The sequence below is a fragment of the Rhinolophus ferrumequinum genome, chromosome 4 (assembly GCF_004115265.2).
Source record: "Rhinolophus ferrumequinum isolate MPI-CBG mRhiFer1 chromosome 4, mRhiFer1_v1.p, whole genome shotgun sequence".
Lineage (NCBI taxonomy): Eukaryota > Metazoa > Chordata > Mammalia > Chiroptera > Rhinolophidae > Rhinolophus > Rhinolophus ferrumequinum.
The window spans coordinates 15,030,056-15,056,843 of record NC_046287.1 but is presented as its reverse complement, the minus strand read 5'-3'; the positions used below and the strand labels follow the sequence as shown (position 1 = coordinate 15,056,843).

Below are 26,788 nucleotides of genomic sequence, written 5' to 3'. Positions count from 1 at the left end.
AGAATACTATTACAATGTCCATATTTTTCTCACATTCCAGCTGACTCTGTGTCATATTAATAATAGCAACATAAATACACATTCTACTAAAACGATATCCACTATTAACTGATGTGTTCATAAATTCTATCCCCTCAGAAGTGAATCTCTTTAACACTGATGTTCAGTTTTGAGGGTATTATTCTTGTCATGTATCTTAATTAACTGATACCTTTTTTCAAGTGGAATACTAATATTACTTCCTTTTATTGTTACAGGTTGCATTCTGTGAGAACTGAAGCTAATATAGGCCCACAGGTCACAGGAGACCTACTTTTCTCAGTCTCAACCTCGTTATGATTTAGGAGACTACAGGAGTCAAAGCAAATGTAGGGAATCAGAAGGATAAAAGCAACTCGAAGAATCTCTGGGATAGTGCAAAGGGAGGTTGGGACAAAAATATCAAAAAGTTAGAGAGATTTAAAGAAGCAGCTGAGATTCTCCTGCTAGCTTTGCAGAAGCAAACAAACTTGTGAATAGCCTATAGAGGGGGACAAATGGCAAGGACCCGAGGGCCGTTAGCAGTGGAAAGCTCTCCCCCAGAAATATCAAGCAAGAAAAGGCGAACTTGAGTCCTACATCCTCAAGGAACCGAGTTTTGCTAACAACCAGTGAACCTGTGAGAGGACCTCAGCCTCAGGCAAGATCATAGTCCAACTGAAATCTTACTTTCTGTACGTCAGACCCTGAGCGCAGGCCCCAACTAAGCTGTACCTGCACTCCTGACCCATAGAAATGATGAGAAAATAAATCTGCATTGTTTTAATCCACTGATTTTGTTGTAATTTGTTCAACAATAGAAAACCTGCATATATTATGCTTTATTTATCAACAGGAAAATACTGCTCTTACACGTGTCTGCTTATAAATCTTGTTTGTCCATATCAAACATTTGTTTTCTCAAAATAATAATATATTGCCTTTTCTATCTAGCAAATATGCTTCTGTTTTCTTGAAATTGGGACATTTCAAATTTGTTATAAAGCATTTTATCTCAGAGCTTTTAGTCTGACTCAAAATACATCTGAAAGTGAAAACTAAATTTAAAAGTATATTTCCCTTAATTTTTGGTATCATATTTTGAATACTATTTTAGAAAATATTTACCATATTCCATGCTCAGAAAAAAGATATGCAATTAATACACTTACCTCTCTTTTCAATATTTATGTTAATCACTAGAATATATCATAGTAAGAAATACATCATCACATTGTGGGAGCTTATTTAGTCAGTGTGTGAACATTTTGATACAATATATAATATATGGAAAAAGAAGAGCCAGACCAATTTCACATCAAAAGACATTATATAAGATTATATAATTACAACTTCCCCAACATAACAATATGTTTTCATCGCTGAATCTGTTATCTAGTAAAGTTGGGGGGACAAGTTTGGCATTATTACTTACACAGCTAGATATAAGCTAAAGCTGCTATTCTGTATTTTTGAAATGTAACAATTAAAATTTTCTTCTGTGCTTTTATCAAATAGGAAAATTTGCAACTAAATTGATACTGTTACTCGCTCTAAACCTCTTTGTACAATTACAAATAAACTTTGGTCTTTTTTTAAAAATCTACTTTAAGTTAGCCTACCTTCCACACTCAAAGTCCCCATTTTAGACTCCAAGAAATCAAATAATGTGCTCGGTGCTGATGGCCTTGCATTTCCCAGTTCCTCTTCATCTTCTGCTCTTATTCGCCCCCTGCCTTTTCCTTTACCTTAAGAAGTAAAGCAAGACACACATATTGTACATGCAAAAACAAAAGGAGAAAATACACTAAAATATAATCAGCAGACATCTTAAGACTTTGTATATATTACTTTTATATATTTTTCTGCATATTCTATATCTTTGATATAAGATGTTTGTATTTATTTTTTTATTAGTTTCAATAATAAAAGTTTTCAAATGATTGTATTAACTAGTACTTTTAATCCTCTAAATGATCTATCTAAAATTTTTAATTTGTTCATGTAAATTATCTTTTAAGGAAAAAAATCATTTTCATAAAAATTGTCTTTAACCGCTAATTTTTAAAAAGAATATAGGATTAGGACTTGAAAAAATCACATAGTGCATTTGACTATGCCAAGATTAGTTCCCAAACTGGTGCTTCTTCCACTTACCACATGGTAAATAAATGAAGTTATAGCCTCACAGCAACAAAACCTAGCCTCTGTCAACAGCATATATGCGTCTGAAAGGAAAACAATACCATCTGGCACACTGCTTAACAAGTTATACCTCTCAGAGGTGGACCAGGAACAGGTTTCTGTTTACTGCTGTTAAGAAGTACATTTAGTGCTGCTTCTAAGTTGTTGCCATTATCCATAAGAGCTTGCCTTGAAGCTTCCTTACTAAAGCCCATTTCTGTTATGTGCTTCAGAGCCTTCTCATCAACCTGTAAGGAAAGAAGAGAAAAGCTATGTGATAGCCAATAAAAAAAGCAAAGGATATGTTTTTAAGTATATACTGCTTTTCAGCTAACAATTGTACCTCATGCTTATGGGAAAATGTCATAATAATACAACATTCGCTTGCTGTTTTTTTCAAACCAACAGTCAAGGAAGAATCCGCATGATATGTAGGGTTGTGCCTTGAGTATACTCTGACTTCACAAGTACTATTACAAATGCAAAACAACCCAAAACAGAAACAAGGAATTTTATGATAAGCCAGAATAAGGCTTTTGAAAATAATAGAGACAGTGCAAACTACCCAATTAAAAATTTTCATGGTTAATACGTCTCCCTTCTAGAAAAGAAATGTACTTTATATCGTATAATACCTCTCCAAAAATGCAAAATATAAAATGAAGCTAACAAAACAGTACCATCTCAGTAGCTTTGTTTTTTTCGACTCCCCACTGTTTCAGCATTCTGTTCTGCTCATTAGCAATACTGCAATACTATCTATGATGCTTTGACAACATATACCCCGAATAAAATAAATCTGCTTTACAAATGCCAGAAGCCAAAATCTCCTTGACAAATGAGTAGAGACCTGAGTAGAATTCAAGAACTTTTTAAGTAACATAAACATATCCCATGAAGAAATTTATTGAACCATAGCCAGCTGAGGAATGCATAACTAACTGTTGTACACCCAAGATGAGTTGGCTTTAAGATAGCATATACATGGCATGCGTATTCCAGAAAGCCACTCTGATATCCATGTAGACATCGATAAAAGCACAGTACTTTTTTTTCCAGAAGATGACTGGAACCTTGCAAAAACAGAATCCTTTCTAAACACAGTAGCTACTATCAATAGATCAGAGTTGACACATTAGAGAAAATGTACATCCCTGTTGTAGATATGCTAAAGTAAATGTACAAAGGAGTGGACATGAAAATTATAATTAATCCTTCTTATTAAAAATCTTATCTGAATGTAAAAAAAAAAAAAAAATCAACCCTTCCAACCTTTCTCTCCTAACAATCTCCCAAATTATGTCTAATTAAGAAACTGTCCTGTACATAGAACTTGACTAAAAACTCTTAAAGAGCAATCAATACCCAATCTTCTTATAACTTATGTTGGCTTTCTTGTTGACCCGATTTGCAGTTAACCAAATTCTCAGGGGCTGGCAGGGCCTTGCTCTCTTTAACAGCTCTAGGGGAGAACTCCCTTGCCTCTTCTAACTTCTGTTGTTAGGTAGCAATTTTTGGCATTCCTCGGCTTGTAGATGTATTACTCCAATCCCATGGCCATTCTCTTGCTATGTATTTTCAGGTCATTTATTCTCTGTATGTGTCTGTCTCCATGTCTAAATTTTCCCTATTTATAAAGAGATCGAATTAGGGTCATCTTGGATTAGGGCCCACCCTAATGACCTCTCTTTAACTTGATACCATTGTAAAGACCCTATTTCCAACTGAAGTCACATTTTAAGGAACTGGTGATTAGGGCTTCAATGTATCTTGTGGGGAAGGACATAATTCAACCTATAATACCATCTATTATCAAAAATTATTTCAAGGACCTGTCATCTGACATTCCAATCAAGTCTTCCTTCCTTTGTTGAAAAGAAAGAAAATTGAAAACCATCCAAGTTGCAAAGAATTTGGAACATAGTTATTAGAATAACTCACGTACACTCAAACTTATACCAGTATTTTCTTTTTTTATTATTAATTTCAGGTGTATAAAACATAATGATTAGACATTTACACCCCTCACAAAGTGATAACCCCAACAAGTCTATTACCCCTCTGACACAGTACATAGCTATTCCAATACCACTGACTAGATTCCCTACGCTGTACTTTACATCCCATGACTATACGTATACCGGGGCTGTCAAAAAAATGTATACAAGTGGACACTTTGGTCAACGTTGCTCATGCAATAGTTCTCCATAATCAGAAGAGTCTGGATGTTGATGGTAACCACTTTGAGCACCTCTTATAATTGCAGAAGTCAAACGTGACTTGTATTCATCTTTTGTTATTGGTATATATTGAGTATTACAATTTTAATATAGTTTTCCTTTCTTAAAATGTGTACACATTTTTTTGGCACTGTGTGTGTGTGCATTAATTATAGCTGTCAGTCAATATTATTTTATATTAATTTCAGGTGTACAGTTCAGTGATTAGGCATTTATTTTAAATTATCATTTTGGTGGTCTTCATTTTTGAATGGTAGTTTTCCTGGATATAGGATTCATGTCTAACAGTTTTCCCTTTCATTATTTTCAATATATCATCCCACTGCTTTCTTGCCTCCATGGTTTCTAATGAAAAATTGATTGTTTATCTTATTGAGGTTCCCTGTTATTTTTCAATTTTTTAAATATTTTTATTTAAGTATAATTGGTATACAATCTTATATTAGTTGTATTAATTTCAGGTGTACAATATTGTTCTTGATGAGTTGCTTCTCTCTCATTGCTTTCAAGATTTCTGTCTTTAGCTTTCAACAATTTGACTATAATGTGTCTTGGTGTGTCTCCCTTTGAGTTTATCCTATTGGAATTTGTTGAGTTTCTTGGATTTGTAGATTCATAGTTTCATCAAATTTGGGGTCATTATTTATTCAAATATTTTTCCTGTTTCTTTCTCTCTCCTCCTATTGAGACTCCCACAATGTGTATATTGATATATTTTATGGTCCCTTAGGTTCTATTTCTCTTCATTCTTTTCTCTTTCTGCATCTTAGACTGGGTCAATTCAATTGTCCTATATTAAAGTTCACTGATTCTTTCTTCTGCCTGTTCTACTCTGATGTTGAACCAGAGCAATAATTCTTTTGTTGTTGCTAATTTCAGGTAATGTATTTTTCAGTTCTCAAAATTCTACTGAATTTCTTTATAATTTCTATCTCTTTATTGATAGTCCCTATTTGCTCATATATTGTTCTCCTAATTTCTTTTAGTTCTTTGTCAATGGTTCACTTCAGATCTTCAAGCATATTTAAGACAGTTAAAACCTTTGTTTGGTTAGTCCAATGCCTGGGCTTCTTCAGAAATGATTTCTTTCAATTTCTTTTTTTCCTATAAATGATTCATATATTCCTGTTTTTTGGTATGCTTTGTAATTTTTTGTTGAAAACTGGGCATTTTGAATACTGCAATGGTGGTAATTATGGAAATCAGATTCTCCCTCCTCCTCAGAGACTGCTGTTGTTACTTGATGATGACTACGGTTGTAAGTTTGTTTAGTGACTTTCCAAACTTTCTTTGCAAAAATTGTACCCCTGTGGTATGTGATCACTGAAATCTTTGTTCCATTATGTCTGTGATCAACTAGTGACCAGCCTCTTCTGCATCAATCAATACTCTGGATGTTGCAAGAAGTTGACTAGGCTCCAGAGTTATAAAAAAGTTGCTTCGGACAGTGTTTGTCAATAGTTGTTTTGGTAGAGGGGCCAATTCCTGGAGCTTTCTGTTCCACCATCTCTGTGATATCACTTCCTTCATATGTTTTTGGCTGACATAATAACCCCAAACTGCAGGTCTCTGGTGTTCTATGGCAAGATATCTCCAGAGAAGTAGTCTCAATTTACTCAAGTTTAAAAGCTTCTTGAGTTAGGGACCATGTCTTTTTCAGCTCACTATATCCACTCTAACCTGAAACTCTTTTTATTTTTTTAAAGAATGAGATGGTCATATGTTCAAGGAAAAGAAAGCCTAGCCTATAGTTAGAAACCCATTCTCTTTAGCCAGTGATTGATTTGGGAGTGAGTATATGACCTATTTCTAGTCTGAGACATAAATGGAATTTGCTGGAGTTCAGAAAATATTTCCTTATCTGATAAAACAGACCCACACCCAGGGAAATACCCCCTTTCCTTCTTGCCTTTGAACTTTTTGCATGAAGATTTAATGCATGGAGAATGCTGGAACACTAAGAAGAAAGCCAAGAAATCACGGAGGTGCCCACCAGAACTCCAACATTGTTATACTGCTGAATTTATCAACCTTTGTAACCATCTACCTCTGAATTTCTTGTTATATGAGATAATAAACCCCATTATTTAAGGTAGTCTCAGTATTCTGCACCCTGCAGACAACATCGTCCAAAGTCATTCAACCTCTAAAGGCAGAGGAAAATGAATTCTTATCAGTTCCATTATATCTGCAGAAATTGTAGCGTATCAGAAATATGTCTGACTCCTTTTATTTATCTTAAAAACCCAGTTATATCTTGCAGTTGAGTCTATAATATACATATACTTGCTTCAATATATTTTTCCCAAAGAGCAAAACAAAGCTAAACAAAATCTCTTTAAACAAAATATTAGAAAAGATGTGGGAAAGGGTAGAGGAAGGCAGATAACTGTGTTTTTGATGCATCAAATTTTAGAATATAACTTACATTGAGTGTCTTCTATTTAATTTGATGGCTTTTTAGCAATCTATTCTAAAGAATGCTATTCAGACATCAGAAATTTAAGTAAAATGGAAATTTTAAGGAAATTATGTCTCAATCCACATTTTCAATGAGTGAATTGTAATACTTAATGAAAGCCTTCTTAGAGTTGCAACATCTATCCATAATACACTGAACAAAACTAGTGGTAATTGGGAGAAAGAATAAAACATCATCAAGGCTACTGAAGGAAGAACACTTTAACTTCATGTTGGTTCTTAACCTTACCAGTTCTCTATAGACACCTTCATGTTTCCCTTCTGATTTGGCTGACTTTTCTTTTTGTAAAATTTCCCTATTTCGGTTACCAGCAGCACTCATGTTGAGATTACTTCTAGCACCACCACCACCTCCTCCAAATGTCTTGGTCTTTAGAAAAGAGAAAGAAAAAAGAGATATAAGTAAATAGCATTTAAAAATAATTCTGAAGACTAAGCTACAACTAAAAATATCTAGCAAAACAGAAGTAGTAAAAGTTTCTTATTTATGTTTTACATGAAAAAAAAGAAGTTACCTAATTCTTTTTAAACAAATACCTACTAGCCATAATCTCTTCTTTCCGTAAGTCCGGGAAAAGCAATAAAATAATTATATGATTATAATCTTTAAGTCTCCAAGGCACATCATCAGAGTAAACTTAAATAGACAACAATTTAGAAAAAAAATAAAATAATACAAACACTATGGCGATTAAGTATGAAAAATGATTCTAAGGTAAAATAATTGACTACTATCATAAGAGCTATATGGCAAGGCTGCTTCTGGCATGGCACTAAACAGTAATACGATTCCATAATCTTAGAAAGTAAACACCTAATATAAATTTTGACACTGGATTAAAATTCTCATTACTAATTTATTATTTAAATTAATTACATATGCTATGTCTCACCAACTATGTATAAAAATTTAGAAATCTGTATTTTTTATTTTGCTTAATTTATTTGAATAATTATATATGCAATCAAATTTGAAATTTTGACTTGATTTCATTTATGTTTTACCAAAACTACTGTGAAAAGACTAGAACATAAAGAACTTTGGTTTAAAAAGATACAAACTCAATATTAAAAAGCATCCCACAGTTGTTACTTGTACAATATCAAATTAATCATCTGATTATATAATGTCTTTATAGTTCTAACAGATCTAATAAAAGAGGAAGAAGTCAAGATTTGATTTTTATTAGAAATAATAATGAACATTTAAAAATGTATTTTAAAATGATTATAGTAAGTAAACATCCTAGATATAAATTTATTTGGAATGAGATGAAAATATAAAGAAATAGAACCTGAAAAATAGAAAAATGATGTTAGAGAAGCATTTATGGAGAACATAATAAATATCTCTATTAGGTGGTTGATACACCACAAAATTTAGATTTAATTTAAATAAAAATGAAAATAACATTTTCAAAAACCAAAGATGTGTTACTGGGTTCATTCAATTTTTGGTTTATGTAATTCCACCACAAAACAGATTTGGAATGTCTTGATAGTCATCACTTGTATAATTGTAAAGAAAAATGTGAGTTTATATTAATGTGATATAAAGTGTAATAGACTGGGAGACAATGTAGTATAGTTAAGAATACTGGCTTTGGAGCTAGACAAAGCTGGGACTAAATCTTGGTTCAGCTACTTTCTAGCTCCTGCCCTCAGGCAAGTCACTTAACTTCCTCCTTCCATGACACTCAAGATTTTCATGCTTAAAATAGGGATGATAAAACCTGACTGAGATGTTGTGAGGACTAAATGACATCATCAACATGAGTGATGAATTTAGTAACTGGCACACGGTTAAACACTCATAACAGATAACCATATTACTGTTTTGCTTGATATGTTAGAACACAGTTACCTGAAAAGTCTGGAGACTGACCTGTTCCAAATTAAATATATGTCTGGAATATAAATTCCGTAACTCCAAAAGTGCTTTTTCTTTTAGTGCCAGTGAAATTGTCCCATCTTCTGGATGCATTTCCTTATTATTTTCTTTCCATTTTACAGATTAAGGAATAGGATAAACAACAGGACTTTCAGAATTGCTTTTCACTGCTTTAAAATAGTTGTTACTCACTAAAAATATAAATATCCAGAAACATCACAATTTAAACGTTACCCGTAAGGTAACTGACGTCGTCCTTTATGCCACACCATTTTGTCCAGGTTATGTGAATTAGGCATCTGAGAGAACATCCCATGAAACTCAAGCAGGCCTTTCATGCTGCCTATCAATCTTCCTGTATTTCTCTAATCCATTCACCCTCCCAATCTCATATTCCACTATTTTACATGTTTTCCTCACTCCTCAAACCGCCAACATCTTCTCCCCCATTATCACTGTTGGTTTTGCTTACTTCCTCACTAAAAGAACTAAAATAATCACTGAAGAACTTGAATAGATTTTCACATCAACCAACCACTGATATTTGCACACTTAAACTTTACCTTGACACCCTGTATTTTATCTTGCCACCATCTATATGAATGTTAAGAACAATGTGCAGGGAATGAATGACTTCCCCAATTCTACATTAATTCACAGGCCACATTTTATAGGACTTTTTCAATATCTTTGATAAATTCAATATTCCTTCCTCCATGATACAATTTTGGCATTCTTGTTTTGATTCTATATTACTGGTCAAATCTTGGCTGGTTCTCCTTCATCCAACCTGTAAGGTTGAAATGCTACAGGGTTCATTCCTTACCCTTTTCTCTTTCCTATCAGCACTCATTCCTTTTGGGATCGCATTTGGCCTGATAATTTTAAATGACATTTATATGCCTGCAACTCTCAAATGTATATCTCCATTCCAAAGCTCACCCTTCAACTACACTCCTCTGTCTCACTGCTTATTAAGCATTACCACACGATGTTTGATAGGCACTTCAATATTAACACATTCAAAACAAAATGCCAGATATTCCTCCTCTCCCAATTTGGTCCAACCCAGTCTTCTCCAATTCAAGGCAAACGCTAACCGACCGATTTCTCAGGGCAAAACCCTTGGAGTCATTCACAACATCTCTTCTCTCACTCTTCACATTCAATTTCTCAGAAACCCTGACAACTTTACAAATTACAGAATCTGACCACTTTGCACCACCTACACAGCTGCCATCTTCATTCAAGCTGCCATCATTTTTCTCCCGCTGGATTATTTCAATAATTTCCTAAGTTGTCTGATTCCAATCTTCCTTCTCTACAATCTGTTCTGAACACAGCAGCCAGAATTAGACTTCTAAAATGAAGGTCAGCGGATGTTACTGCTGTGCTGAAAACCCTCCCACGGCTCGTTTGTCTATGAATACAGACCAATCTCTTTCAGATGGCGTCCAGGACCCCACATAGGCAGAACCCCATTACCACTCTTGACTTGATATTCTACTACTTGTCCCACGGCTCTCTCAGCTTCTACTGGTCACCTTACTATGCCTTGAACGTATACTCCTGCTTTTGAGCTTTTGCAACAGCTTTTCCTTCTCCCTAGACGACTCCTCTCAGATAACCACAGAGCTAATTCTCTTAATCTCTTTCAAGCCTTGGCTCAAACCACACCATACTGAGGAGTATTCAAACGACTATATTTAAAACTGAAATTGCAATGTACTTATTTAGTACGTTTACATTATGTACTCTCCTTACTAGAATGTAAACTACACAAGAATTTCAAAGAATTTTCAAATTCTGGCCATCCTATTTTAAATTGCACCTTCCCAGTGGCACTCCCAATACCCCATGCTATTCTACTTTTTCTTCTTTTCCCCCTGTAGCACTTACCAACTTCTAATCTACCTATAGTTTACATACTTATTATGCTAACAGTCTGTCAAGCTTACTATACATAAGCATGCTAAGGGCAGGGAGCCTTTGTCTCTGTGTTCATTGATTTAACCTAAGCATTTAGAACACTCCCTGGCACACAGCAGGTTCTCAAAAAACATTTGCTGAATGAAAGGAAAGAATAAAGGAAAAAGGAATGAAAATTATCACTTGGTCATTTGCAGTATATTCCACCAAATCCACCCAAGTGTTTAAATGAATGATCATAATACATCTTTACAGAACAATTACACTGTTATATGATTTTGATGTTCAGACAGATTAAAGATAAAAAGGTATATACTTATCTATATAGAAAGGGAAACAGATATAGATATAATCTTCTACTATAATACAATAGGTTTTTGTCCTAGAATTGTCACTGGGTAACCTCTGGCAAGTTTTGAGCCTCCGTCACGTCTCATATATAAATTGAGAAGTTTTACATCTGCTTCAGAAAATTATAATTCTTTATTTATCAAATACTTATGGGAAATACAATGTGACCAATTATGACTTTATATAATCAATTATAGTATATTATGTTACCTGTGTTCCAGTAAACAGATAGCATTAAATCACCTCAACACAAACTTTGGGAGAAAAGTTTGAGAAAAATGTAAATCAAAAGAACAACTTTCCTCCCGTCATTAAGAAATTGATATAAACCCAATATGCTCATCCGAAACCCCATAATTTTGATAGCTTTTTGGGGAAAAGAAACCATTTCACGTAAACTGTGTAAAATGTATTAATTTCAAAAATATTAAAAATGGCTTTTTAAAATGTGCCTCAGAATAGAGAAAATCCTGAAGAATAGCAATAGCCGCATTTACTGAGAGCGTTTAGCAAAGCAGCATCATGATCTGCGCCATGTGGTGTTCTAAATGTTTTAAAGATTATCAGTTTTAATTGTCACCATAACCTTATGAAGTAGGTACCATTATCATCTTCTTTTGATAATTAGAGAAAAATGGGGTACCAATTTTTAAGTAACCCACCCAAGGTTGTCAGCAGGATATGCTTCCAGGGTGACTGATTCCAGAGTTTGTGTCCTCAGCCCCTACATTAGATTGATGATAGAAAGACACATTGCAGGAAGAACAACCAAAATGCAAGAATTCTCCTTCTTAAACTTTGAATTTCAATAGAAAGCAATTAGCTTTCTTGAGTAAAGGAAACTATTTCAATCTCACTGGTTAAGAAAAGTCTGTATAGGCAACTAATTCATTAATTAAAAATTCTTATCAAAGTCTACAAATCAATCAATAGGGAAAAACACCTATTTAAAATGAGCAAGAAATTAAAAATAATTAAAAGAAAACCATTTGGCTATTAATAGTAAATGATGGTAGGGGTATGTGTGCACAAACACAAACACAATCCAAAGAAAAAAATATTTTTTACTATATATATTAAATACATTTAAGAATGAAAACTGACAAAAATCCTAATCCTGAGCTACTGTTTTACCCTCTGATTTTTACCTGCATTTTCAGAAGTTGCTATTATAGGGGAAATTACCCTCAAAAAGTGTCATCAAGCCCAGCTACTAACAGGAAACTCTTTGCCGTAATAAGAAGTATTGGAGTCAGTTGTTACACTGTAAGAAGAAAAGAAAGTGGGAGAAAAGAAGGATGGCTTGCTAGCAAGAGTAACTGAATGGAACTGTCAGGAGGACTTGTTAAAAGAACACATGACCAAAATGTGTAAGCTTAGAAAACCATAAAGGGCCAGGTCATTTTCGACTGATGGAATATGCATGCAGAATGTCCAAAGTTTGTTGAATTAGTTAGCTTATGAAAAGACAATAATAAATATAAGTAGTGTAAATAGAACATAATGGCAAGAAATAAGAAAAATTTATGATGATTTAGTTTCTTACTTCTTTGCTCTTTGCAACTTCTGCAATGGCAGCAGTCCTTTGCTTCTCAAATTCATCATTATCATTCGAAGGTTTGACAGGCATTGTAACTTGTAATGTCTTTCTCCGATCCAGTTCTCTGCTATCCACTTGGACATGAGATACACACTTCTGGTAAAAATAAATAAAAATCAATCACTTCAGTAGTTACAAAAAAGATTCAAGGTTTTCATAAGAAAGTATTACTTCATCAAAAAAAATGTTTGTATGACAACAGTTGAGAGCCTATAAAAATACGAGTACAATTCTTTCTCATAGATTTAAAAATAAAAGTAGAAAACGGATTAAAATAACTTTTAAGTAAGTGTAACTGGTAAATAAAAAGCTACCCAAAAATATGGCCGTGTAAAACAGGGCACTTATTTAAAACATACATTGACCAAAAGATCTAAGTTTCATTTTAAGATAATGACCTAAAATAATTTAAAATTTCAAACAGTCTAGACTATTGCACAAGAAAAGGTAAATTCAGTTTTTTATTAAGAGCTTGATTTACACATTACGTCACAATATCCATATGAGGGTTCAGGAGTACAGTCGTTTTAACATAAAAAGATGTTCTTGAACTTATAAACCAAACGTTAAAAACCCCTCAATCAGGCTACAAAGTTTTTGATTTTTAGTCTCATAAAATACATTGAGAAAACCATCATTACTGAAAAATAAGCCCTGAATTCTGTCCTCCCTTCCAATCCTAGCAGTAAAACATCCTATAAAATGAACCTTTTCTCAATTCATTAATAAAAGGAAGAAAAATATGTTCTCAAACGAAAGTGTTACACAAACACAGATTTTTAGCAATGTAAGTATATCCTGTTGATACCAATTCACAGCTAGCATGATCTGTCTTTAAGTCATATACATGGCTAAGAGATGCTGAATAAGAATTTTTCAAACTGGATTTTATAAACAAATATTATTATTGAAACTACAACTTTTATTATACTTCCTAAGACAAAAAAACTAATGAAATACACTTCAAGTTCTGGAAAATAAATCATAAGTCTCTGAGCCACTTATGAAAAAAATATTATCACTACAATGTTTAAGGGAAAAGCAAATTCTTACAAACATATCATTTATCACTTTTAAACATAAATCATTAGAATGTTTACACTGTTTTCATTCTGGGGGTAGAAGTGAGAATATCATCAACACAGGTCACACCACAGGGCATCCTGCCTCCTTTTATCCTTCTGTCCCTTGTTTTAAAGCACAATAAAAATTGACATATAGCCATGATGCAAGAATGACTTTTATTTAATTTTGAGTAGACTCTACAAAACGGTTTTTGAAAATGCCAATCAACTGACCCTACCCATTTATCTTCTGATCAACTGGGTAACTCTTTTTCAAACAAAATTTTGCTTTCTTTTCAGTTGCTACTGAAATGAAGGTCGCTGTTTCCTACCTGTTGTGTCCCCAGCGCATCTGCACTCTGAGACAGTACTCTCAAGGATGAAAACAGAACAAACGCAAAGCAGAGGACCAACAGCTAAGTTTCAGTGGCACCTTGTGGCCAAAGAGCAAGCTGCCATGGGGATTAGGCTCAGACTCTTCAGGGATAACGCGGGGAAAGGCCTCAGGACATGGTTCTCAGTGCAGCTTGACACTGAGCACAATCAGGAAGACACAAGATACGGCCAGCGGAGGAGCTCCTTGAGGCAACATTTCTCAGCAAGGGGGTTAAAAAATACGAAGGAGACAGAAAACCTTAAGCTCATGTGAGACAAGGATCAGTGCTGCTGTGGTGGAAAAGGAAAATACCAAGTGGAAATAAAATTCAGTCCCTGACTGAGATGGGTATTTGGATCAAGGCAGACGAATAGCATCTTGGAAAGGATGGCTGGGATAGCAGGCTCCCCTCAAGTGCAAGGAGACCCTTCCCTGACTCTTGTGTTCTCACTTTTTCAGTGTCATCCTTCTGGTGACCCTTTTTTTTTTTTTTTTTTTTTTTTTAAGGAAGACTCAGTTCACAGTGGCCCATGAAGGAATCGAACTGCCAACCTTGGTGTTAGTAGCACAACGCTCTAACAAACTGAGCTAACCGGCCACCTCCCGGTGACACTTTGATATTCTCTCTCTCTCTTTTGTTTTTAATAAACAAAATGAGAAATTACAGCATATTTTTAACTTCTTAGTTTTGCATTTCCCTCTCTCTCAAAAAAAAAAAGTCCCACCACAATCCTATCTTAATTAGTTGTAAGTTGATCTTGAAGGGTGCCTCTTAATTTCTTCAATCTTTGGGTTAACAGCTCTTGAGAAATGCATCTGTACCAACAATTTAATTACAGTAAAAAAAGAAAGACAATTATTAAATTCCTGTACTGAATATATTTCCATATAACTCCATAACCTCTGAATGAATAGTTTGGCACAAAACTAAATACAAAACTTGAATACAAATGAAAAATACTTTTTGCTGATCAAAATTCATCTGCCAACATAAAAGTCATTACCTGTCCAAAAGGCACAAAAGGAGGTGGTCCACCTTCAGTTCCAATATTGCTTCTATTGTGTTTTGACAAGCTCTGTGAGAAAAATGAGTCACAAAACAGAAATTATGTGTAAAAATATATTTACAGCATTTACAATGTACCAGGAATCTATTTATTTTAGTACATTCTTATAAGAAACGGAAAAAAGCTTCCTATAATTATTTCAAACTATATAAAATATTTTATTCCTAACTTCCTAATTAGGCAAAAGCTCTCCTCTGATCTTCCCATACCAAAACACATGTTCACATCCAGTTTTCAAAAATATTTACCTAGCTGTTACCATAAGAAAACACAGTAATAGAAACCTCCCCAATAAGTAGCAAATTCAAAGATATCAGACTTTGGTAACAAAAATTTTACTTTAAAGTACATTAAAACTACAGTCTGATAGACCTGACCTGGAAATTAGCCTTAAAATAAAATTTTTAGACATAAAATCTATTAGCAAAAAACATACTTGTGATATTGCAATATAATAATAAATACATATTTGGTCTTTGTCCCGAGCTCTTGGAACAGAGATCAGAAGTGTTGTGACTAGAAACAATTTATAGGAATAGTGATAATGGTGATTTCAAATTATTTAAAGAGATCAGACTGTTAACAGTTTATAATATGGAGATTACTTTCAACTACAATAAAATGTCCTTAATAAAGACTTGTTTATCAATTTATATTTTGAAGACGTATTCAACCAATTGTTCTTTAATAAAAATAAGGTTCCAAACTCCACTAATTTGTTTTCTTTTTCCCCTCTCATATTTAGGATTAGAGAGAGAACAATGTATTACACAAATGGGGAAAAAATGTTACACTCCTTGAAAAAGCAATTTCTCACATTACAAATTCCTTTGAAAATGTCATAAGGAACCTTCAGTCCTTCTTTAAGTCATCTATTGCTCCTATTTGTTTCCTTTTGAGGTGTTAAGCACTAGTTGTTGTTTTATTCATCTTAACTTAAAACTTTTTTGTGCATTTTTAATAATTACCATTACAGAACGTTACCTATGTTCTTACACCATATATAAAAATTAACTCAAAACGGGTCGAAGACCTAAATTAAGAACTAAACTCATAAAAACTTCTAAAAGACAACATAGGGGTAAAGCTTCATGACACTGGATTTGGCAATGATTTCTTGGATATGACACTGAAAGCACAGGTAAAAAAAAAAACAGATAAAATTGAACTTCATCAAAATTAAAACTTTTGTGCATCAAAGGACACTACCAACAGAGTGAAAAGGCAACCCAAGAAAAGTGAAAATATATTTGCAAATCGTATATCTGAAAAGGAATTGATATCCAGAATGTATTGAGAAATCACACAACAAAACAAACAGATTTCAAAAATTGTCAAAGGACTGAAATAGACATTTCTCCAAAGAAGATATACAAATGGACAATAAGCGTATGAAAGAAAAATTGCTAACCATCATCAAGCACCAAGGAAACACAAATCAAAACCACAATAAGTTTCCACTTCAGACCTATTAGCATGGTTATTATTTTTAAAAAAATAACAAGGATTGGCAAGGATGTGTAGAAATTGGATCCCTTGCGCACTGCTGATGGGAATATAAAATGGTGCAGCCATCATGAAAAACCATATGGCAGTTATTCAAAAAACTTAAACAATAACCATATGATCAGCAATTCTATTTCTGGGTATATACCCAAAGGAATTGACAGCAGTAATGTGAACAGATATTTATTTATACACCCATGCTCAAAATAGCATTATTCACAATAGCTATAAGGTAGAAACAACCCTAATGTCCATCAGTGGATGAATGAACAAAATGTGTTGTGTGTGTGTGTGTGTGTGTGTGTGTGTGTGTGTGTATATACACACACACATAGTGGAATATTATTCAGCCTTAAACTTAGAAAATTCTGACACGTTACAATCTGAATGAAATGTGGAGATATTATGCCAAGTGAAATAAGCCAGACACAAAAGGACAAATATTGTACGATTTCACTTCTATAGGTACCCAAAGTGGTCAAATTCATAGAGACAGAAAGGAGAATCATGGTTGGCAGAAACTGGGAGGAAGGAGGTGGGAGATGGGAAGGGAATGTTAAATGGGTACGAGTTGCAGTTTGGAATGATAAACGCTTTTGTTCTTGTCTTTACCTGTATGTCATCAACTTGCTACAGCTACAACACCTGCACATGGTTTAAATACTATTCAATGTTCCCTTCTCCTATTTATTTTAGAAGAATGTTTAGGGCCCCTTTACTTTCAAAATTAACTCTACGGTTTATGTTTTCTATGTGCACATTTGATTTCTGTGTATTACTTGCCAGATGCTCAAGTAATTATACTCTCCATGGTTTTTACATCGCTATGGTTACCAAATCAAAAAACTATAAAACCAAAGAGAACTATAATTATATTAAGATGTTTTTAAACTCTTTTTAATGTAAATTTTTATTGCTCCCTAATAAGAAATACTAACAGGCTTTCAGGGAACAAAGTACAATGATACATAATAAAACGTTATAAGGACAACTATCAAACTACTACTAATCTCCCTCTCTCTCTCTCTGTGTGTGTGTGTGTGTGTGTGTGTGTTAGGGTGAGGAAGTTCCTAGAAACGTTTAACTGACCTGACGTGATGTAGTTCTGGCTGGCTGGGTGGAAAAATGATATAAGACGTTGATATAACTTGACAACATCTTACCACATTTTTTAAAAATCTCTAATGATAATAAAAAATACAACATATCACTTTGTTAAAGGAAAGGATCACATAAAATAGGTGGGATTTTGCTGGGAAATTCAAAGTTCATAAACTTGGCTATTTATATAAAACTGTCAAACCATTTACCTGCTTTTGTACATTTTCAACTAAACAATGTAGTTATGAAACATTATCTTATATTGCAGAGTACAGCAGCCCAAAATGTAGCACATTTGTATCACAAGGAATGACTACTAAGAAATTAAAAATGTGCTTAAATTGCCTTATTTACCTCCCAAAAGAGGCACTTTCAAGCTAAGAAAATAGTGGAGAGTGACGTATCATAAAACACGAAAGCTTGAATTGTTGCTCCTTGGCGCACTTTCAACAACAGGCAAGATTTGAGAGTGGTACAAGAATGACAGTTTTAGTTCAAAGAGTAATTAGCTTTATGTGCTTTGTAACCCATTCATTTCACAATTATTCGTTATAATGTTTATTACATGTAAGACTCAGAGCTAATACTTTAGAGATACAGGGAAGACTCAGATCCATCATCTATTAGCTGTCTAATCATAAAATAAGATAGTCAACAGTTCTTTCCATCAATTTTCTGATCTATATGGAAATAACACCCCCTTACAAAACTGTTAGGAGGATTGCATGACATACTGACGTAAGAGCCCAGCACAACACCTGCACACTGTGCAACAAATATAGAATTAAACAAATATGACACAAACAAGAATTCTGACCTTAGAAAGCTTACAACCTCTTTAAGGACATAAGAAATAAATTAAAAACAAAAAAGAAAGAAAAATAATTTTAGTGCTAGGTAAAAAGCAGTACACTTCTTCATATAGATAAAGTGTTCCAAGATTTCAATAAAGCAGCAACTACTTTACTTTGTGAAGAGGGAAGCATTTGATCTGAGTCTAAAAGCATGGGACAATTTGGCCATGCAGTACTAGGAGAAAGAAAACAAGATGAATCGTGTAAAAATGGTGAAATCTTGTTTTCTTTTTTCTAAAGTATAACTGAGGAAAGCATAGGGAATCAAAGAAAGAGCAAGTAGCTCCATTTGGCTCGAACAAAATGTATTTGAAATAACTCAGAAAGTTGACAAGGTAAACTGCCACTTGGGCTGGAATATAAATGGCCTTGAATCCCAAAGTAAGGCATTTGAAAGACAAGCAGGGTTCTGAGTTATGCTGGAGGAAGATAATGCGGCAGCAGTGCACAGAATGAACTAGGCGATGGAGAAAGGCTCTGTGGAGAGACCGTTAAAAGGCTACTGTAGGAGTCCAGGCAAGAGATCCACACACTCAAACCACAGTGGCAGCCACGGAAGTGGGGGGGCAAGAGACATGTGAGATGTGACTGCAGTGGACCAACAGAATGGGTCGCTGGAAGCAAAGTAGACAAATGATTACTAGATAACCTAGATGAATAGGAAGATGAAGGTAACATAAACGCAGGGAGCACCAACTAAAGTGACTAGGAACACAAAGGCCACAGAACCTGTCATTTCAGTGAAATTTTAACTTGCTTGCATCTGTATGTATGTGTGTATGTAGAAGAGACAAATATATATATATATATATATATATATATATACATCACGTTTTTACATATGCATGCACAAACACTTGCTTTTTGAAAAGAATTATACACAGATACATTATACACAGTTGATAACTGGTATCTTGGCAGCTTTGAAAACTTGTTGATAAAACATGACTTTTAAAAATATGTACTAAAATGTAACAAATGCTGAAAACTGTTATCTGTTTTAGAGGAATAATATGCTTAAATAAAGGTAGATAGTTCCTGTAAAGATTAATGTATTCCATTTATTCAACTCTGACACAAAGGACTAATGTCACTCTTCATTATGGGAAGGGAAGGTCTCCTTAAAATACAGAACACAATAAAAAGAGTGCGGTGTTTTAAAAGTCGAAGCCATTCTTGGTCCACACTTACTCTCTGTAACTCCCATTTCTCAATAAGGTGTTCTACTTCACCGCCAAGAACTGTGGTGTTAGAGTCATTCAAGAGCAGGAATCCATTTTTTATATCCACAATGCCTGAGAGCTTCACTTTAGTTCCAGGTGGTGTGTTCAGGCTAAAGCAAAGGAAAAAAAAAAAAAAAAAGTTAAACCAAGTTGAAGCTCTTCCCCAAACTGTAATTCAATCTCATATTACAACCTAGTCAAGTTCTTCAAAATGAACTAACATGAAAACTATTTTTCAGGAGATTGGCTCTATATAGTGTGAATAGATCACCAAGGAACAAGTCAGAAGTCCAGGAACAAGACTGTCATTTTCTACCTTATTGACAAAGATATGAACTTCAGTTTCCACGTGTAAAAAGTGGACAATAAAAAAAATCACACCTCACAAATTTGTGGTAAAGATAAGTAGAATAAAAGATATGGAAGTATGTTGTCAATAATGCCATGCTGTACGAATATGATTTGCTATTTTTCCCTCTGAGTTTTGACAGTGCATTGCAAAGATACGCTATATTACAAAATTAAATTTCATTACAGAAAAAGATATCTGAGCAGTAATAATCCTAGAAATTTTACATCTATGCGAGCTACTGTAATCTACAAAAATTAACGCTTTTTTGTTAACCACCAAAAGATCAAATATTTATGGTAAAGCTTATTAACTTTAAAAGGCCTTTTTGGTAACAGGCTACTATTGTCAGATTTGGGGCAAACATAACACCATGATCCCTTTTACAGAAACCAGAGACAAGATGTTTATCCTCCTGCCAACCTTTCGGTACAAGAAACAATGGAAGAAATCCATTTCATCACATAGGTCTATTCTAAGGTAAAGACTCATACACCAAGCCCACCCCATCTCCTCGCATATATAGCAAGAGCCAAAGCACTCCAATTAGGAGTAAAGACTGCCTTAAAACACTTACTGTATTTCCCCAAAAATAATACCTAGCCGGACCATCAGCTCTAATGTGTCTTTTGAATCAAAAATTAATATAAGACTCGGTATTATATTATAATATATTATATTATATTATATTATATTATATTATACCTAGTAGTATATTGTATTATATTATACCTGGTATTATATTGTATTATATTATATTAGACCTGGTCTTATATTAATTTTTGCTCTAAAAGACGCATTAGAGCTGATGGTCCAGCTAGGTCTTATTTTTGGGGAAACATGGTAGGATGAATTAGAAAGTTATGCTGAAATGCCTTCACATTGTTCACATTTTAAAAGCTTGTGAAATTCACCATGTGCTGAGATATGCATTGATATCACTGGTCTATTCTGAAGAAAGATGACTGATAAAATAGTATTAACAAGAAGAAATAGAATATGCCTGTTTTTAAAGCTTCAAAGGTTGTATGTAGAGCAAGACATTTTGTGTTCCATGCCACTGAGTCGGCTCTGACTCCTGGAGACCATGCGAATGCGTGATGTCCAGTGTCCGGTCCTCACAACCCTGCTCAGCTCCTCTAGACTCCCGCCTATGCCTTCTTTTATGGAGTTCATCCATCTCACATTTGGATATCTTCTCTTCTTGGTGTCTTCTATGTTTTCCAGCATTACTGCCTTTTCCAAAGAACCTTGCCTTAAGATGTGCTTGCAGTAGGATAGCTTCAGTGTTGTCATTTTTTGCCTCCAGCAAAGTTTCAGGCTTAATTTGCATTAAGACCCACTTGTTCATCTTTCTGGTGGTCCCAAGTATACGTACAGCTCTCCTCCAACACCATATTTCAAAGACACTGTCTGGTAAATATTACTCTAAGGACCCCAAGCCTAACCATCCTTAGTCATTCCATGTAACTTACAGAGTAAAAGGTCGTGGGCAGCTTACCTAACCTTCCCTAAGTACAGAGCTCTGTGCGGGCCTACGCAGCAAACAGGACAGTGTCTATCAGAATGGATCAGCAACAACTGGGTACAGTTACACTAAGTGAAGAAGTTCTTCCCACTTCCAGGCAATCAGCAGATCCAGATTTTCATTCATCTACAGTCATCATTTAAGGCGTGAAAAAAACCACCAAGAATACCAGGGTGCTATACTCTTCATTTCTAAAGAAATTACTAATAAATTATATATTATTCACAACAGACCTATGTGTGTTCTTCAAAATGACTTTCAGTCAATAATTTCTTACAAATTGGTAAAACTGGAAAATGTTGAAACACAAAATGAACAATAAAAGAAACTACAGAAGAACTTTAAAAATAGGATGCAGATTACAGGGGCATTTGTGATAATATTTTAAAACTTAAAGCTAATCTGAAAGATGATGATGAACTAATTTTCATGTAAAATACACCTTTCCCAAACTTTCCCTACTAGGTTAAGAGGAAAAAGATGTCAAATTACTTGAAGATGGACCTACAATTTCATTAGGATAACTGATAAAAACTTCCACTCACCAGATTATAGTTCTACTCCTACAAAAGGATAAATAGGTGCTAAAATTTTAACATAATTTTTACTACATCACCTTCAGAGTCATAACTAGCTCTTATTCAGGGAACATATTTTGACTTAACTGCTGTTTTTACTGGCACCCGAAAGTACCTTTACTCTCTCTTCATTGCAATTTTAAACAAAACACACACACACACACACACACACACACACACTCACACACACACACACACACCACAGGAGAAGTGGGGCAAGATGTAGGATGAAGAGTGGAAAAATTACCCAAGAGAAATGCAACACATTCTGTCCCATATCCTGGTTTGTCCTCTCGAGCGAGTCCTTCCACCTTCCCTCTAAAGCAGGGGTGTCCAAACTGTGGCCCACGGGCCAACTTCGGCCCGCAATCCATTTTTAATTGGCCCGCAGCAAATTCCAAAAATATATTTAGTTTACTTAAATAAACCAGGTGAGGCAATACGTACTTCACCTCGAGTGAGTGGCCCGGCTGTTTGTGTATTTTACCGCATAGGGCCCTTGGTGAAAACCGTTGAAAAAAGTTTGGACACTCATGTTCTAAGGTAACCACTAACCAAACTTATTTTGAAAATAGTCCTCCCAAATTGTTCACATGTCAGAACAGTTCTGCAAGCTGTTGTTTTTATAGCACCAAAAGTAGACATGCTACTTCAATGATGAGTGAATGAGCAAGTGGTAATAACTTTTTCGATTGTTAAACTGTAATAAATTCAATGGAAGATGACAGTGGAGCGCATGAGGGACGTTCCTCTCTGGGCTGATCTCGTGTTTTCATTTACCTCAAAGAAACACACAGCAGTGAAATCAGAGAATGAGCCATTGTATGGCCAGTCTTCTTTCTGAGGCACCTGTGAGCTCCCTTGGAGGGGGTCTGACTGAATTTATCAAAGGAGGAAAGGCTGTATTTCTCCACAAAAGTAGGAATCCTTCTACTCTTGAAAAAGAAGACAACATAATCGCAAAGTCAACAACCCGACCCCATTGTACATGAAAATCAGTATTTTAGACAAACATGTCTCCTAAGGAAGGAGCCTCCTTTACCAGAGGCAGACAATGGGTGAAGGAAAGAACAAGAAGGGAAATCATTGAGCGCAGCACACAGGGTCTGGACCTACCACATTTGCTGCCTCACACTATGGCTCCAAATCCCCTAAGGTCCCCAGACAGAAATGTTCACCATCTGTTGTCAGGACACCGTGTCTTGGCATGAGCTACTCCCTCTCTCATCTCTCCCGAACCACCGACTCCTATTTTAAGATCCATTCTTGGTTCCCCCACATAGAGATAATTTTCTGGATTCCTAATCCTTTCAGTTGATATATTTATTATAATTTATAAGCTATGTGCCTACCTCATTAACATATGAACTATTTGGGAGCAAAATCTAAACCCTGTTTGCCTTTGTACCTCCGGCACCAGATAAAGGGGCTGGAACACAGTGGACGCTAACTGCTTGTGAAATGCTTGCTCAGGAGAGTATAATTTCATTTAGAATTTATACTAAATGAAAAAGGTCAGAGCAGCAAACATACATATAAAATTCCTAAGAAGAGAAGCAAAAGGGGGTGGGGGTGGAAGGCTGCAAATGTCCAATTAAAGTTTTTACTTTAGTAAATAAATCTCAAACTGATCTATGGAGACACTGAGGATAAAGGAGACATTTTCCCTTCCTTGTTGCTTTTCTGCATTCCAACAGGCATGACTCTAAAAGCCTCTCATAAAAATAGCCAAAAGAAGGATTTGGAAATTTTTCCTCGTGGAGTGCCTCCTTCTCTTAGAAAGTAGGGGTGGCACACACACCTCTCTACCTTCAATCATTTCTTGAGAAAACTAATTCGCCTATAAACTTTTCTAGAACACTAAACGGTGTGATGAACACAGCTAATTGTCCAGGAAGAAACTATAACATATTTAAAGAAATTCTGGGCAACTTTTGAATGACCTACAATTTACTGATAAAATTGAAAAGATGCCTTTTCATGCAAGAACACCTCAAATTTCTGTTTTTATAATTAACACTGAAGCAAGAAGTAACTAACTCCATTCTTAACTATTTTTTCCATATTGATAAAGTAGAAATACACAATTCTTTAATTTCTTCTGAAAAATTGTAACATGCACTGAAGAGTTCATTTCTTCTTTTCAAAGTTCTTAAAATGCAACCCATTTTGAAAAGCACCTTCAAACAACTCTGTAACAAACATACAAAATAAAGTGCCAATTACCTTATTTTTGACAAATAACTATATTCTACGGCTGTGCAACTTATATGCCCATCAGTCATCTGCAAACGCAGCATTCTTGGTGCAGCCTGAGATTCTTCATTATCCTTTGGCGCAGCAACATTGCGAATTTTTTGAATTTGCAAAACACATGGACCTTCAAGCTGTCAAAAGACAAAGGAATAAATATCACTTTCTAGCCACAGCTTTGTTTTCATTTATAGTGTTCCTCTTTTCCTTAATGGTCATACCTTATGATTTATAATGATAACTTCAATTAAATAAGGTCAAAATTAAATTATATATATCAAGGTGGGTTTTTTTTATTATTTAAAGATAAAACCTCAAAAGGATGTCCTGAAGAATGTTTTTAAACAAATTATTCTGAATTCTTTTTCAGAAAGTAACAATAACACTTTAGGAAAACAAAGTTATATTTCTTGATTAAAGGTGTATTTTTAATAGATGTTTTCATTCTTATGTGCTCTAAATCATTCATGCACATTCCCCTTCTCCTCCCATGTATATTAAGGGATATTCTGGAATTAAAGATTTGGGAGTTTTTTTAAAGAAACATCACCTTTACAGCAGTAGTTAAGAGGAATGCTTTCTGTTAAAAAAAAAAAAAATCAAGTTTAAAGTAGTACACCCTCTTCTGGCATAAATGAAGAATACAACACTCTAAAATTTAAACTATAAAATTCAAGTATGAGGTATACTTAACTTATTTTCACATTTCCTTTTTTAAATGAGTTTAAATCTATTGTTACATGTATTGGCAGGAAGGAGAAGAAATGTTCTTTTTGGCCACATTTCAATCAAAGAGAAAAATATAATTGATGGACTAACAGCTATGAAGTTAAAAGTTTTATATAATAAAACGCTTGTGGCACAATTGAGAAATACAACCCATTCTGCTTACATGTCTGAAAAAGAAATTTAACATACTTTTCACATTATTAAACACTATACCTTTAAGTTGTATCACACGTGCAAAGGAAAAAAAGGCTATTTTTTTGGTTACAGTCTTTAAAGTAAAATCTTTAGTTTACTTTACATTTCCAGCAAAAAGAAATATGAAATGACTGACATTTACACTTAGTTTCTCAAGTAAGCATGTCCCCAAGTTGACAAATTTTACTCCATGTTTGCCACTAGTAAGCCTGCAAAGGAATATTTTTGTTATAAATTTAGGCTTAGATAATATAAAGAAATTTCATTTGATTTTTAGTTATAAACGAAAATTCCACTTTGAAACAAAACCATTAACAAGTATAGATAAGCCGCTAATTCAGGATGAACTTAAATGTTTTGCTTGTAACATCATTAAGATGAAGACATTCTGTTTATTTTACTATCCCCAAATACTTAGCCTAGACACTGACAAATATCTAGTCTGAGCTGTCCGATACAATTCACCAACAAGATTAAAATAAAACGAAATGAAAAATTCAATTCTCCAGCCACACTGGCCACATTTCAAGTGCTTCATACCTGGATCACACAGACACAGAGTGACTGCAAGACACCTGACTGCAAGAAGTTCTATTAGACAATCAGGGATGATCCAGACCTTGGTGTCCCCAAGAGACTCAGGCATCCTAGGAAGTACACATCCACAGAAGTGTGGGAGAGAAACACTTGCTTCTATCTAATTCTTAGTAAGAAAGAAATTAAACTTTCCTAACATTTCATATCCAAAGCAACAAGCAAACCCTCACTCAGTTCATAGGACATAAAGCATCACAAAGCATCTTTATGGAATTTGGGGAGTTTTACATCCCAAGGGTGCTGACATGGCACCTTCACTGGTAGGTTCTGATAAACTGCCTTTTATTTGTCTATAGTTAAACGGATATAGAAAGAGATTTTACAAAGTAGTGTTAACTATTAATGCTTACAAAATGTACAAGTGGCTACAAAAGTTTCTGCCAAAGAAACACAAATTGAAGATAATGCCAACGATGCAAATACAAGGTAGGAACAGAACCATTTTTGCTCATCTCCTACCTCTGGTTGATCATGAGAACAAAAAGCTGGGGAATTCTAGGGAGGAACACCTGCCCCCAACTCTTGACGTTTCCTAGTAAGTAGCAAGTTTACTTATGTAATTACTCCAACTTCTGGCCTCCCATCCCTTTTAGTGGATTAAATAGTGGCCCCTTCAAAAGATACACCGGTCTGGAACCTGTAAAGACAACCTTGGAAAAAGGGACTTTGCATAC

At 34.5% G+C, this 26,788-nt stretch overlaps 1 protein-coding gene across 1 annotated transcript in view; it reads right to left on the bottom strand.

The window, feature by feature from the left end:
- The window catches only part of TDRD3 (tudor domain containing 3), a 134,739-nt gene that overhangs the window by 54,808 nt on the left and 53,143 nt on the right, over positions 1-26,788 (bottom strand). The window contains 7 exon segments of the mRNA XM_033104517.1: positions 1,641-1,766; positions 2,294-2,450; positions 7,153-7,293; positions 12,641-12,790; positions 15,139-15,210; positions 19,854-19,995; positions 24,567-24,727. Of these exon segments, the coding sequence (XP_032960408.1) occupies positions 1,641-1,766; positions 2,294-2,450; positions 7,153-7,293; positions 12,641-12,790; positions 15,139-15,210; positions 19,854-19,995; positions 24,567-24,727 (949 nt within the window).